The 16364-nt window shown below is 39.4% G+C and overlaps 1 protein-coding gene across 2 annotated transcripts; it reads right to left on the bottom strand.

The window, feature by feature from the left end:
- Window positions 1-2409: 2409 nt before the first annotated feature.
- On the bottom strand, window positions 2410-14647 carry g3bp2a (G3BP stress granule assembly factor 2a). Of its 2 annotated transcripts, XM_084715186.1 has the most exons (13): window positions 14467-14645; window positions 12261-12379; window positions 12088-12169; window positions 10069-10242; window positions 9718-9808; window positions 9504-9609; window positions 9192-9372; window positions 8726-8827; window positions 7873-7975; window positions 7715-7774; window positions 7367-7498; window positions 7153-7271; window positions 2410-5724 (listed from the first exon to the last, which is right to left on the bottom strand). In XM_084715186.1, the coding sequence occupies exons 2-13, from the start codon at window positions 12353-12355 to the stop codon at window positions 5443-5445; spliced, it is 1527 nt and encodes a 508-aa protein (XP_084571312.1). In that variant the 5' UTR covers window positions 12356-12379; window positions 14467-14645; the 3' UTR covers window positions 2410-5442. The 2 variants fall into 2 exon arrangements, with proteins under 2 accessions (XP_084571312.1, XP_084571313.1); XM_084715187.1 differs by lacking the exon at window positions 8726-8827 and having other exon boundaries at window positions 14467-14647.
- Between the last annotated feature and the right edge of the window lie 1717 nt (window positions 14648-16364).

The following is a 16364-nucleotide window of genomic DNA, read 5'->3' as shown; positions in this document are numbered from 1 at the left end:
CTGCTGTCAATAACGCAGGAGGATTTATATATCAGAAACCTCCTCTTCCTCTTCCTCCTAATGTATTCTACCAACCAATCATGCCTTATTACATCCCGCAACATCATCCAGTCAGCGGGGGGTCTTACGTGTACGGACAAGGTGCTGCTCACGTCGGGTTTATACCAGGAGGGGGTCAACTTCTCCTTCCACACTCACCTTCTGGTGCGTCTGGCCTCCTCCCAGCTCCTCAGTGGTTCTTGGATCTTCAGAGACGTAAACACCTCCCTGTGGCCTTGTATCCTCAAAACCATGGCAACCCAACAGGAAACCAAAGAGGACCCCTCCAGGCTAAAAGATTTGATTCAACATCAAGTGAAATGTCCTCTGAGGAGGACAGTGACGGTGACTGAAGAGACTGGGACTGATTAAATCCTTTGAACATGTGAGGGTACCAAATGTACATGAATAAGAAATCTGATGTATAGAAATACTAATATATGCATTTAATTATCAGGTTAATGGTGTCTGTCAGTCTTAAAAGTGCCCTGTGAAGCTTTCTTGTAAACAAAGTTTCTGTTCTATATTTAGTGTTACCAAAATACATTTTGTCTAACATGTTGAGTGTATTTCCTTCCTCTCAAAGCATTTGCAAAGCATGCATGTCTGTTCACAACATTGTTGCTGTCGGGTGCAAACATTGAATAGCCATATTATGAGTTTTGTTTTGTTTTTCATAAATCAATGCTGTTGGTCACTTTCTGTCTCTCTGGGGGCTTTTCGAATACTTGACCATTAAAATGAGCTACTAACTTTGATTACGCAGCATTCAATTACTTTTTCATTTGAGGCAACAGCAACAATATTTAGTAAAGACTTGCAGGAAGTTAATATAAGGTATCAAGAGTCCTTTTAGGACTGTAAGTTATCACTACATAGTACAGTGACGTGTGATTCCAGTGAAAAACTTGCTGTCTTCACTTAGTCTGTATTTACAGAGAAGTAGAGAGGAATAATGAAACATCATGTCACAGTGATGTTGACCTTTGACCTTTTGGATATAAAATGTCATCACTTCATCCTATTAGATATATGTGTAAAGCTTCATCATAATTATCTCCGTCAGGCATAAGCCTGGTAGGGATCATGCAATCACTTCAGTGTGTGCATGCATGCATGGCCGACAAACCTGGCGCTCGTGCGCAGCCAATCTCGAATACCACCGGACCCATCAGCCCGTTTTTCCGTGCACATTCATGTCTGTATGCTGATGTGACCTCTGTGGACCTTTTTTTCATTGGCTCCGCGCTGACGACTCTTGTGTTACCGGATCAACTCATTCTTATTGACATGATATCTCAAGAATGCCTTCAGGGAATTTCTTCTGATTTGTTACAAATGCCCACTTGGACTGGAGGAAGAACTGCTTGACTACTTAATAGTTACATGTAATCAAATTACTCAATTGTAATCTGTTAGTTACTGAGAAATAATACGTACTTAAATTAGTTACTAATCAAAATGTTGGTTACTATTGGTTATATACAATATTTTCAGGTACCCTTTCTTTTGGATGGAAGTTGTCACTATATTGACATGTATGATTCCAGTTAATAATTTCCAGTGAGGAATATACAGTCTTTATCACATCAGAATTAGTGCATGAATTCTTCAGTTATGACCAAAAATGTTATCAGTTCATCCTTGAGTCCAAGTGGACATTTGTACCAGATGTAAAGAAATTCCACCAAAGTGTTACCAAAATATGACATTCACAACAATGGGACCGACATGAGGTCACAGTGACCTTGACCTTTGACCGCAAAATGTCCAGTCAATTCAACCATAAGTCCAAGTGGACATTTGGGTGTTCCTGAAATATGACGCTCACAAGAACGGGACATGTACAGGTCGCCTGAAAACACAATGCCTCCGACCACAGTGTGACCAGCATGGAGGCATAAGAAGGTGGTTTTGTGAGGTCATTAAAATCTGATCAGTTCATCCTTCAATGTAAAATTTGATGACATTCCATCAAGTCATTCCTGAGATACCACATTCACAAGAATGGGGCAAAGATGAGATCACAGTGACCTCTGTCCACCAAAATTTAACCAGTTCACCCTTGAGTCAAAGTGGATATTTGCACCAAAATTTCAGACATTACCTCCAGGTATTCCTCAATGTCACCTTTGCAAGAATGGGACAGACAGATAAGCAATTGAGAACATAATGAACCTGCAAGTTTTCTCTGCTGACACAACCTGCATGAACAACTTCAGTGGTCAAACCTGCACCACAGAATGGAGTATCTAATTAAGATTAACTACAAAACCCAACAAACCTGCCTGGAGCAAGCCTAATTTAACTGTTCTTCTTTAACATTAACATTATTTTCTAATGAGGAACCTGCAAACATGACAAACGGTGTGAGTGGTGCTGATATCAGTAGTTTATTGTATGTTAAGTCCAACACATTCAAAATAGAAAGGAAAAAAGAAAAGAAAAACTAAAAAAACAAACTAAAAAAAAAAATCTCCACCTGCAACACTTTTGTACTAGCAACAAGTAAAGGGTAAACACAGTAAAATTAAGATGGCAGCCAACTGTTTACCACACCTGCTAAAGCCAAGAAGGTACTTCTATTTCCATTCAAAAAAGGACTGGAATGATTCACAATGAGGATCCACTCTACTGCATTTTCAACCACAGGAAAATAATTTTACAGTTTTTTTTTCTTATGAGGATCCTTTAAAGTTTGGAAAAGGGTGGGTTGCTGAAAACCCTCAGTGAAAAAGAAGAACTATCCAACCGCAAATTTATATGCTCAAACATTTTCACCACCACTACGATGTAAAAGCACAGATTGGTCTGAAAGCATGATGGCTCTTCTTCACCACTCTCTTCATTGACCACTGCTGTAAAAAGTGTGATTGCAGTCAAGTGCCCATGTTAAGCAATTACCTGACAAATAAACATTCGGGGTAGAGGCACCCATACGAGCTGTCTGTTATAAACACTCAAAACACCAAAGAGCTGTAATTTTTCTGTCATATTATTAGGTCAAAACTGATGGCAACAAATTAAGAGTCTCTCTATTGAAAACTACTCTCACATCTGAAAATATTCAATCTTAACTACAAGGGAGAGTAACTGAGCATCACTGTGGAAAACTACATAAAATATGCCATGTCCATACATGAAATCTTGTTTTTTAACTGCAAGAGAGCAAATACTATTTCATGCCGATAACAGGATGAGCACTACTATTTTCTTTTTTTTTCATTGCCAGATGAGAAATTTGGAGAGAGGCTGTGTTCAAACTGACAGATTGTCCCAGAAATGTTGGGAATAGTGCAATACCACCAGACAAGGAAGACCTCAAAGTATATTTGTCCAGAAAAATGCTACATCAATTTCACTTCCCATTTCAGTGCAAGGTAACAAAAAAGAAAATTAAATAAAAATGATAACATCTCATCTTTGTCATGTTTTCCTTTCCAGCTGAAACCAAAAGGTCTTCCCTCCCTACCGAGTGGTAAAAAAAGAAAAACACGCCAATGGACAAGGAGATGACGACTAGTATGGCATTCAGATTAGCTTTGCCTTGAGTGGAAAAATAAGTGAATAAAATAAGCACAATGAATAATCAGCATATGAAAATACAAATGCACCAACAGCTAGAAAAGTGAGAACAATTATTTGCTAGTCTGTAAACTGGAACTATGGCCAGCTCACCCGCACAGATCATTACAAAATTGTTGCTGAGAAAAGAACAGTCTGACAACTTCTGAGTCCAGGGATTAACCCGAGTGCTGCCATGAGTTGAAAACTATGGTCAGACTGAAAAAAAATAATCAACAGTATCTGAATCACATTGTGAGACTCTTTCCAAACCTCAGTTCACTGAAATCACGGTCGTGTCGAGTGATGACATGTTAAACCAAGGACAAAGCATTCCACTGTCACCATCTTTAATGTACCTTTTTTGTTTTTGGGAGTAGTTCTTCAGATGCACGTCTTAGCCATTTAACATCAAACAGAAGTCGAGGCACCTATTGTCTCTACAAAACCCAGAACAGACACAATACAAAACAAATGTACAAAACTCACAACAGATCATCTTAGGTAGTAAAACAGTATGGAACAAAAGAAATGCACCTGAAAAACTTAAATCTTGTGAATACTGCAATTTTTCTCTTTTGTATCTGCTCCCAGAAGACAATAGTTCAAAATGAGCAGCTTCCCCATTAGGAGGCGGCAAGCCCCGAACCGCTTTAGTAAGACTGGAAAAGGTGAAATAGAAGGCACCATCATGCTCTTATCAAGTCGAGACAGAGAAATTAAAATATACACAGAAAAACAAAACATACAGTAAACTATGATTTTTGCTGTACATTTATTCTGTTACTCCGCACTTAAGACAGGAAGGGAGGGAAGAGGGCGGGAAGGTGTCGTCCATCCCCATTTTGCGGTCTAGCTGGCAGGGAAAAACATGAAGAAAAAACAAACTTGGAATCAAAAAAGAAAAACAGAGCGAGCAGCCATCATTACCACTCTTCTATTGTTCAGCTTTGTTTCTTGTTTATCCTTTGTCCCCCCACTCATTTGGTGAAAGTCCAGGATTTGAGCTTTTTCTTTTTTTTTTTTATTTGATTTATAAATGAGGAAAAATATAATGTAGATTTGCTTGTCATCTTGTCCATCCAGCAGTAATTGAAGCGTAGTTTTGGGTCAAAAGTGTGAAACGTACATTGGTCACAGCGGACAGGCTGTAAGCGAGGCCTGCCCCGGTTAAGTCGTATCGCTTCGAGACAAAACAGGTCTCTCCAGCTGCGTTCCGAGCGTGGATGTCAATGTAATACGACAAAAGTACCCATTAGTGCATATTGATGAGTGCATTATGCAATTTTGAAGCAGTGGTCTCTCAAAAGGAAAAAAGTAAAAGGCAAGCTTTTCCCCTGGAACTGCACAAATTTTGCATCTCACTCTCTTCCAACAGTAACGGGCAGAAAACTACCATATAAAATGTGCAATAGAGGGATTTCGTGAAGCAGCGCCCCAGTTAAGTCAAGGCATATAATCTCTTTTCCAAATGATGGGCTGTATTGTCGTAGTTAAAAGTCTTATCAGTCCCTCCTAATGTGGCAGATTACTCCTGGTTGGTTTGCCTTTTTTCACGAATTTACAAATTAAAGTTTGTGACTTCTTGAGATACCCGAAAAGGATGCTCAGCTCACAACTAATAAGCGAAATTTTTTTGTTTGCTTATTTTGTTTTGTCTATTTCACAAACAAATGGTTGACAGGCTGTGTCACATTCCAAAGCAAAGAGGGAACAAAAAATAAAAAATAAAACAAAAAACAAATATATACGTTTATACATGATGATTTCTTTTCGTTAACGAGAACGGTTGAAGATGAAGAACACGGAACTACTTCCACACTGCAGGTGGTGCTCTTCTCAGCGGCGCTGGGTCGTGAAGCGGCCCTCTCCCTGGCCTCCAGAGCCTCGTCCAGAGCCCATTCCAGGTTTGGGGGCCATGCCGCCTCGAGGTGGCGGTCCCCTCCCGTCACGTTCACGCATCATTCCGCTTCCCACGATGCCTCGCGAACCTCCAGGACCCCGATCGTTGCGCCTCATGTCCCGACGCTCGTCTCCTCCTCCGCGGGTCTCCCGCTCACGCGCCGCCCTCGTCTTCTTCTCCTCTACATTCAGACGCACCTCACCTCGGAACATGATGGGCTGTGGGCAGAGAAGCAAAGTTACTACAGGAGAATCCAGAACTGAAAATATTTTCGCGTCCATTTCACAACCCACATCATTCACTGGTTTGATAATCTGTCTCAGATCCTGTGTAAGCACGGCTCTGTATCACATTGGTCTGACCTGACAGGCTCTGTGTCCCTGCCAGTGAAAATATTTATTCTCTGAAGCGGTGTTCAGACCAACTTGAGCCCTGCATGAAAATATGCAGCCTCTTCATTCATTTGAATGAAGCTAGGCTGATGTCACAGTGGGGGTGTCAACACAGCAACCTCCAGCAAAATAAGCACAAGATTGTCTGGCAAAGAAGTTCAACCTGGTTCAACTTTTGCTGCAACATAACATCATACAACATGGTGCTGTGTTGGTCCATCAAAAACATGCAAGTGCACATTCCTAGCGGATTCCTTTGTAACATGACCAGAGTATTTCTTATGTTTACTTTTCAATCGTCGCAACAAAAGATAAAAAGATAATGATTGCTGTCTTGTTACCCTACCAGAGTTGAAAACCCTGTCTCGTAGGATTATAAACTGCTGTTCAGTGTTTTGGTGACTGATAAACCTCCAAACTCATGAATCTGTTACTCAAAGTGGATCGTATTTCCTGCCTTAGGGACACCTGGAGCAACACGCCTACTCCAAACCAGCTTTGTGTTGTACACAGGCAGTTTTCGGTTAAACGCCCACTTAGGTATCACTGTGTCAGCCTGCTCTTACTCAAATTATGTTTGGTTATTCACATATGACAAACACTCATGTTTTTATAGAGTAGTTGCTTTAGACATCTATAGAAAGGCTCTTACCGAGGGTTTTGTCAGCAGTTATTTCTGCAAAAAAACATTAAAAAAAAAAACAAAACAAAAAACACAGTAATATCTGTGACTGAGAAAATACAGCCTCCTCATTTAAATCAGGTTAGCAAAACCAGCAAAACTTTATCCTGACTCAACTTTTGCCATAGCACAATCCAGTCATCAATGTACACACTTCAATGACTAATCAAATGAGTGCAAACAAGCTTTCAACTCTACTGAAATTATTGCTTCATTGATGCCTCTCCAGGGTCATAAAATCTTGCAACAAAGCAGTATAACTACTGTGTCTTGTTTTGATTAGCCTTCAAACTGTTGGTTCATATTTTAACTTTTCCTGCTGCAATGCGGATCCTTGTGTTTCGTTTTGTTTTTTTACTCAGTGCTAAAGTTGGTCTGAGCACAGCTTCAGATTTCAGGTTACAAGACTGATTTGTTACTGACTTGACAATGAGGAAACAAATATACATCTCTGAGGGGTTTATTGCTACTGAATCAGATAGAGGATCAGAATAATTGTATGAATATGTGTCACCAGCCCACCAGCAAAGAATGAAAGTGGGTAATGAAATGTCAATATATGCCCCTTCTACCTTGGCCCCCAGAATTTTCTGCACAGGCTCAGAGTCGTCAAAGACCACAAATCCAAAGTTGGGCAACTTCCCACCAACGCCCTTGGTGTTGATCCGCAGCTCCACAACATTTCCATAGGCTAAAAGAAAAAAAAAAAAGATGTAATTTAATTCATATTTAATGAATGTTTAGGTGACAAACATTGACAAAGTGTTGCTTTTCAAGGAAACATACTCATGAAGAACTCTTTGAGCTCGCTCTCATCAATGTCGTGTGGGAGGTTGCCAACAAAAAGCTGGTGGCTGTCTGGGTACCGCATATTCCGCCTGCCGTCCACGTCACCAGATTCAGTATCTCCCCTGCCACCTACAGTTTGCAGCAACAGGCAGACAAAACACAGCAGATCAGCTCACAGCAAACATCTGCCTCAAAATTCAAGAAAGTTAAGTTCCTGGCATCAAGAATGTGAAACTTGTGCCAAGTGCAGGAAGACAATGGGTGAATATTCTCACTCCGTAATCAAAGAATAATCATGAAATGGGATTGCAGATTAATCAGATAGATTCAAATGGTCATGCTTACCTTTGTTGACAAAACTCAAGTGTGGTTTTCCCGTTTGTGACTCTGAAGATGCAACACCATCTGACAACGACAAAGACATGCAGGGAGTCAGAATAAGCCAAATGAAAAGATAAAACAAAGAGTTAAACTCTTAATCTGTGGACAAGTGTGGACATTACCAGGTCTGGGACCCCGTGGAGTGAAGGCTGGTCTGTCACGTGTGCGCTGGTCTCTGGGACGAAGCGGTGCAGTCTGTGTCTCCGGCTTTGCTTCAACTCTGGGCTGTGTGGGGGAAGGGTGTCACATTTAAAAAACAAAACAAACAAAACAAACAAAACAACAACAACAAAGAAATACCACACATCCTTTTTTAAATCACTGCTTTTACACTATACTCCAGAGGTTCAGGTCATGCTGACTGAGCTGATTATGCATTTTAGTTTCTCAAGTCTTAAGGTACCTTGTTTTTTCAAGCATTTAATTCACTTGATTATATGGATATATATATAGAAATATATGCCTGGTTGTTCAACTTATTTTCATTAGTATGATTTTGTGTGATAATGATTTGGCCTTATAAAATGACATATGCTGCAGTTCAGTCACAACAACTGTATGCATGTAAGTGTCAACATGCTTTCCACAAAATTCTTGCAAAAGGAAAATATTTTCTTCCAGAGAAAAATAATGACACCACTAACACCACAACCCTTTTCAGAAGGTGCAGTTCTACTTGATCCACGTGTACAGTGAAATTCCTTTAACTGGGGCTTTTGGGACCAACTGGAAGCCCTAATGTTCCTAAACACTGCACAATAGCAGAGGCACTGTACAAAATAAAATCGCACTCACTTCAGTCAAAGGTGCTGCTCAAATGAAATGCAAAATTTACTGCTGCTGTTAACCACAATCTTGTGGCAGACTCTGAACTACGTGGTGAGCCATGAATAATGTGCTCTGACAGTTCATTTCCTTAGAAGAACTATCCATTTTTATATTTTACATATTTCATGTGCAGTGGTAGTTAGTTACCTGTGAGCTTGGAGCTTTGACAACATGGGGTGAGATTCCAGAGGAGGTGACTGTGCCAGTAGGAGGCAGGTTTTTACTGGTCACCGAGGCCCACGAGAAAGTCTGTGAGGGATGCAGTAATTCATTTTTAGGGCTGCTACAATAACCACTAAACCCTCACACAAGCATGTTACTGCCATCACGGAAATCTCTGCTGGATTAGGTGATACCCTGCTGGACCACGCATCATAAAATTACTCATAATCTAAGAAACTTGAGATTCTAATAAATCAATATATATCATTTAACCTCATTGTAAAATAATAAAAATAAAACTCTCATGACAACAAATCTTCCTCAAGTTGTCTATCATCCATGTCCCTTCTCAATAAGTAGCAGCTGATTAGAGATTAAGATAAATTCAGACTAGTATGTCCTCTGATAATATGTTCAAGAGAAGTACACCACATAGAGACATCAGTCTTACCTTGGGGGGCTCCTGGGTGTTTGGTGGAGACTCCACAGGGACCGGTGAAGGCGCTTTCTCCTCCATCTCCTCTAGAACCTTCTCATCTGCTTCAGGCTTGATCTCCTCTACTTTGGGCTCTGGTTCAGGCTCCGGCTCAGGTTCTGGAGCTGGTTCCTCCATGGGCTCCTCTACTCCGTTACTACAGAGCACAAATCAGCAGGCTGTCACTTTCACAGAGGTTTAAAAAAGGGGAAAATCTGTCATGCTAGAAGGGGTGGGGGGCACTACTACTACTTGTGCTACTGAGATTATGATGACATTTTTGCATACGTGACAGGGTGAGGTTCGTAATAGGTGGTGCTGTTGGGGCTTTCTTGAAGTGGCTCAGGGGACGGCTGCCTCTCCTCTGGCTCCTCTTCAACTTCCTCCTCTGATTCTAAGTTCAGAAGTTATTTGCATTAGCAACGTAAAAGTTAGCCATGACAAGATAAACTAAAAAAAAATAAACAAAAAGACAAGGTCTAGATATTTGTGGACATCTTACCCTCATCAAGCTCAGCTTCAGAGTCTCCAAAGACCTCATCCTCGTAACGGAAGATGTCATTGTGGACATAGAACTTGTTTGCCACTGAACCCTAAGGACATTTGTCAGGCAAACAGGAAAGCACACATTTCAGTGAAGTTCAAGAGCATTTATTTTAAAAATAAAAGCCAACCATAATTTATTTTGGAAACACTGGGGCACTTTCAAATTATCTTTTGAGTAATTTCATTGCGGCAGCAGTGATTTGTCTCAGTTATCAAAATGTAAAAAAATTCTATTTACAGATAATAAATTAGCCATAATCTCTAAAAATCATGCTTGTTAATTGTATCAACAGGCAGAGTTACTCACCTCTGGAGCAAGGACAAATGTTTGCATGAACTTCCTCATGGGCTGACCATTGTTGGAGAGTTCTCCGAGGACTTGCACCACCACTCCATCACTCAGTGTAGCATGGGCATCCACATGCCTGATCTTTGTGTGGCATTCACTGAACTGCAGGGACATGACCTTCTTGTGGATTTCCTAAGAGATGCAAAGATAAAGGATAACCAAAAAACAGGAAGGGACAATGTGGTCAAAATCAGCTTCATCTTGTAATTAAAAATAAACTTATTTTTTTCTGAGCCTCTTCCGGGCATTTTGCATTTAATCTGTTATGAAAATCACAATCATTAAGGCTATTGTTGGATCCTTCAAGTCCTAACACATAACAGCTCATACTAGGTTTAAATGATTGTTTTCATTTTTACATCATCCAATCAGCCCATAGGTGATCCAATTGCCAGGGAGTGGCAGGAGTTCCATCACAACACACCAAAGTGCGTGTCAAAGAGAAATGTTCACATCCTATATTCTGGGTTTTACCCACATACCAACGGTGAGCCTGAGGATATTACACAGTCTGTCTGCAAGCTATGTAAAAGATGTAACAATGTAAGACACGCAGAATCAAAATTTATTTGCACAATGTGGGTTCACCATCCCTCTGAGGCTGCAAAACTGTGCCAAGCTGGACTGAACTATTTAAATGTGAATAAATACATTTCTACTGTTTTTTACTTTAATAACATTATTAGTAGTGTATTTATTCATTTTTATTAATGAATCTATTCTGTGTTTTGCTATTTTTTTTAATTATTGACAGTTTAATTTGGATTAAAGACTCATAATCATCTTAATTGTGGCTCAGCATCTGACAGTTCTAAAAAAAGTCTAACCTTCAAGCTTTCTGCAAGCAATACAGTTAGTTACATAAACACACATCTTAACAGTGTGAACCTTTTATGTGAAAAATTTAAACAAGCATTGCGTTCCATTCAAGATTAGTATATTACATTTATACAGATCTTAAATTGTATCCATAACACGACCTACTCTTATGGAGCTAAGTTTTGGTGAGCAAGAGTCTGAAGAATGGTGATGCAGAGTGTCAGATTCATTAATAGACGAGAAACTGGTTTATGATTAAGGATTTAAAATTCACTCATCACTCGTCCTGATTAACAGGCTCAGCAGGCAGCCATGTTGCTCCACCCGCAAAAACTCTAAATGCAGATTACTGGACCTACTCCTGAAATTATTTTTCAAACTTCTTACTTCGAATATTAAGTTAGTAAAATTAGCCTTAATATTGAAGTAGGAGAAAACAATTGATCATACTCTCTAATCAGCAAAAGTTAGTCTTGTACCAATTGGCAGCAAACTTTTGTTGTTACAGAACTGTTACAAAATCTGATTCCCATTTACTTAAATTTTAGGGCAATTAATAATCTGAGGTCAGACAGCGTGTTGTTTACTTCATATTCATTACTTAGCTCAACCTTAAGAGTAGAATGATAATATTTTCCTATTTGGCTTTTTGGTAAGACTCAAATCAACAGTAACACTGATTATATAGACATAATGTTGTTAGTTTTGCTGAATGATATGGAGAACAAAGTAATTATTTTGACAGGTTAGTATGAATAATGATTTTTTCAACACAATTTTTACTGGGAAAAAAAATCATGATGATGTGACATCTGTTGGTCACACAAATGTCACACATATTACCTTTATCAAAAAATTGTAGTTTCTGCAGTTTAGATATTGCACTTGGTCATATTTTGATCTTGATAATAAACAGCTCTGGGTGTTACCCAAAAAAAAAAAAAAGGCAGGAAGTTTTATATGATGTGATAATCATGTCAATATTGTTTCCTCCAATGTTTATTCCTTCCTCCAATTCTGCCAGTGACTCATTTGGTGCCATGTTAAATTTAATTAAAATGAGTAATCATTTTATCACCACTGTGAATGTTACTGTACCAGACACCTACTACACTGCAACTTCAGTGTGAATCTGCATTATTGGTCCATAACACCTACCGCTTGCCCGTACACTGCTTCTGCCAGCTTCCCACTTGGGTCAAGTCCTCCATGAACATAGGAAGAATTCCTTCCATAAAACCTAATTGGCACAACAATATGACAGTTAGTTAGACAGAGTATTACCAAAACCTATCGATTTAGTGTCTACCACATCAAATTCCAGTAATTACCTGTGCAGGAAATCTGGTGCCTTGTTTAAGAGTGTGTAATACTGCCTCACAAACTCCCGCCCTACAAGCAGGGGACTTGGCTTCTCCATCACCATTTCTTTGGTAAACAATATTAAGTGCTGAAACAGAAAAAAAAATATTTAATTGCAGTAATTCCATCCAGAAGTAGGAGTTAACATACACAGTATATACACACAGATAGATGGCAGTATATTTGGCACACTTAGGCTAATTCAAAATAATGCTGTCTAACATTTGAGCCCTGCAATAAACCATACTTTCATGAATGATATTTTGATTTTGTTTAAACTGTTTAGAGAAGTAATTATTAAACTATTTTCAAGGCTCTAATTTGGTGCTGGTGATCTCTATTGTGTTATACTGAGGTGTTTCCAATACTTTACCCTGACATTGTATTACTGTGTTACACAATATAACAGCATGACAACCTAGCAACCGCCTTAAACAGTCAGTCGTCAATCACTGCATGCATGCTTTGATTCAATGTGCTGACATTTGGCAGTTCAGCATGCCAAGATGCCACCAAAATGTTCAAAAGGTACGGCTATACTACCTGTGATGTCTGAAAGAAGTGAATGCATAATGTTTGTCAAATGAAATAGAAAAAAAGGTGTCAGGTGAAGTCGACCGGTATTGGTATCACTTTAAGGGTACTGATATTGGTATCGCTTTTCAAAAAAACAATACCTAGCCTAGCCTTGACGACTACATTAGTTGTTTAAATCGGGGCATTTTACGGAAGTCCATATTAATACACATTAACGTTTGTGGTGCCCCAGGTAAACAACATAGATATGTTTGAGCAGCAAGTTCAGGAAGTACAAAAAGTGAATTAAACCGTCTTCTTTTAAAAGGACAACGTTTCACTTTCTCTGTCTCATTAGGCCAATGTTTCCTCTGACCTAAATCAACCTTATGGCAGCAGGGGCACGACAGCTGACTGTTTAGCTAGCTGCCAGGCTAACACACCAGCTAACATTCAACTGCGCCATCACGTTCGTCCAATGAGACAAAGAGGGAAACTGGCTGTAGATGAAAGGGGAAGCGACCGATACAGGCGTTCAAGTTGGGGCAGCGGAGTAACCGAATTTAAATATAATTAGATCCTTATTTTAAAAAAGTATCCACCACATACATGTGCTACACACATCTGTACGTCCCTTTGAAGATAAATGGCCTACTGTATGAGTAAGGCCTTTCATGTCTATGCTAACAACATTTTGCCATTTCTCACATTTGTCGCATGTCCATTAGCAAGATGACAGATTGATAATTTGCATTATACGTGCCTTTTCTAGAAATTTCAGGATCACTGTGCGCCTACGCAGTCAGCTATGTCAACATTATCAACCTTGTAGAAACAACTGAAGGAATATAGTTATAACTGCCGGCCTCTTCGCTGTCATCTTAAACGGCTAACGTTAGCCCAGCATACAGGAAAGCAACAGCAAGCTTGCGACATTGCTAGCGAGCTAGCTAGCTAGCTAGCTAACACTAGCTCCGGCTAACTTGTGGCGTCGTCGTTTTTCCTTCAACCGGTGGTCACTTTTGCATTGTACGAGAGGAACAAATTTCATGAAACACATTTGTGTTCGGTCAGCACAGAAAAACGGTCAACTGTCAAGATGTTACTTTGCTGTACTTTCACACAGACCACTCGTCTGCTGAATACAAGCGGGGGAAACCTTCAAGCCGACATAACGTTGAGCCTGCTGATAGCCATTGTAGTGCATCAGTAAAGTAAGCCCATGTTATTCCCGTGCGGCTCCGAAATTGATAACATGAACTACCCATTTCTAATTATTGCATCACATTCCTTACAAACCGTATGCAATATAAAGCTTACACAAACTTTATAATAAATTACCCGCAACTTACAATGACAGTCAACCCACTATCAATGAAACAACTTAAGTGCTATGCTAGCTCAAAGAAAACAAAGGAACGTACATTTGACAAAATTAGTTTATATGCAGCATATTTTACTAGATAGCGTAAATGGGTTGTTTGTACAGTAGCGACACACCTAGTTGGCAACTTTGAGTTATTCTTGCCTGTCTATCGAGAAATGTTAGTCGTGGTTTTCACCAGACAATGCAGCTAACATTAGCTGGTGCGGTTAACGTTAGCTTGTCGTTTCATAGGTTAACTGACCTAGAGTTAGCTTAGAGGATGGCTAACTTACCTTGTGAAAGACCTATCTATGTAGACAGAATTATTTGTAATAAATAACTATGAGTAACCGACTGTAAACTATTCTGAAATACAGAGTATCTCAGGTGTATATAGTAATATTTCCCACGCACTACTACCTAACAGTTTATGATCTCTGCTGTACCAGAGATTGAAAATTTAAAGTGATAGCTTCTATTTATTGTTTTACCCCTGCAATCTGGGGCAGGGAACCCCCATCACAAAGATTCAGCCAATGGACTGTTTACACTAGGCAACATAAATTATGACGCAAAACAAATAACCCCGCCTACCAACTTCCTACTAATGCTGTTCCCAAACCATTACGCTTGGACTGACTGTGGTAGTGTTGATAACCCCACTCATGTTACTTGGCATAGTATTTCTCATTATTTCTTACTGTAACTCCAGAATCCCTTAATGCTATAAACACGTATCAAAAATATATTGGCACGGGTATTTTTGGTAGTTTACTGTGTTTTAATACAGTTTGCACACATTTGCATATGAAATATCGCTGAAAAACTGCTCTTATGGTACGTTACATTTTTGAAAAGGCTATCTATACATTTTTTTTTTAAACAAATGAAGATAAGTTTACTCAGCATAAAAGGAGTAATTCTCAGCCCATGAAAACAGTTACATAATGTCATCTTTGGTTCTGTAAGAGCATTCTAATGTCTAAAAGAGTAACCCTGGTGATGTCATCAGGGTTATTTCAGTTTATAAAATTTGGGGGATCTATTGGCAGAATATGGCCGCAATAAAAAATATTGTTCATGAGTATGCTTTAATTAATTCATAATCACCTGAAAATGAAAATTGTTGTTTATGTCTACAGCAAGTGCAGGTTCTTTTCTTTGGAGTCCCTTCACATGTTACATGGCCAGCGTCGGGTCTCCCACACGAGGATTTACACGACATGATAGATGAAAGATGCTATTGACGTGCATCATAAAAATACTGGAATCCAGCTTTGACCCATACAACGTTCAAGTTAGGATACCTCAGTCTCTGGCGATCAGTCTCTTCTTAAAGGGTTGGGTTCACAATTTTTCAAGTCTATACTCAAGTGCTCATATGAACTGTATCACTCACAGTACCTATGATGATTCTTCATCATCCAGGTCATGGTTATCCAAGAAAAGTTGAATAAAGGGCGACTGGATTTGGTTGTGGGTTCTTGAAAATGTTTCTCATGTTGTTCAAGGGGCATCTTGAGGTTTTTTTTTTAGTTCTTCTTCTCTTCTGTTCTTCTTTTGTTCTAACCACTGGTGGGAAATCCCAGGCATCTGTGGGGCCACTGTCAAGGTCACTGATATCACTTGGTATGTTAGTGCTCCATTGTAAAGACAGTCATTAGAGCTGTTGGAGTCACCTGAGACCATTATTGCTCACAGTAATATCAGTATGATTTTTAAAAATCATATTGTAATAATGACTAAATTTGATTAACTTCATGCCCACGTGCACAACAACATGGCTGAAAGTGAAAGTAACATTGCTACCGGCTCCTCTGTGGAGGAGTTCATTCCAAAGAAGGAGTGACTTCAGTAGTGTGAAAGTGGTTTGGTTACAAATGCTCAGATGTACAATAAACCACAGTAATTAGTATAAAGTGCACGAAGACTGTAATGGCAAAAAGGTGCAATACAACAAACTAATTTTACCCCCTCAGGCAGAGGCATGCAGTTGAGTATGATGAGAGGCAAAAATCCCATGAAGAGAGCTCAACAGCAGAAATACACTGAAGTATCATTATATTATTTTAAGGCCATATCATTCACCATGCTTGGCTTGTTCTTATTAATACTCCTGATCATATTGCACTTTTAATGTAAGTGATGGGGGACCAAATCCATGCTCCTTGTTCTGAGTAAAAATGTATTC

Source organism: Lutjanus erythropterus, chromosome 3, assembly GCF_056507025.1.
Source record: "Lutjanus erythropterus isolate fLutEry1 chromosome 3, fLutEry1.hap2, whole genome shotgun sequence".
NCBI lineage: Eukaryota > Metazoa > Chordata > Actinopteri > Lutjaniformes > Lutjanidae > Lutjanus > Lutjanus erythropterus.
The sequence above is the reverse complement of the archived record's forward strand: the minus strand, read 5'-3'. Positions and strand labels throughout refer to the sequence as shown.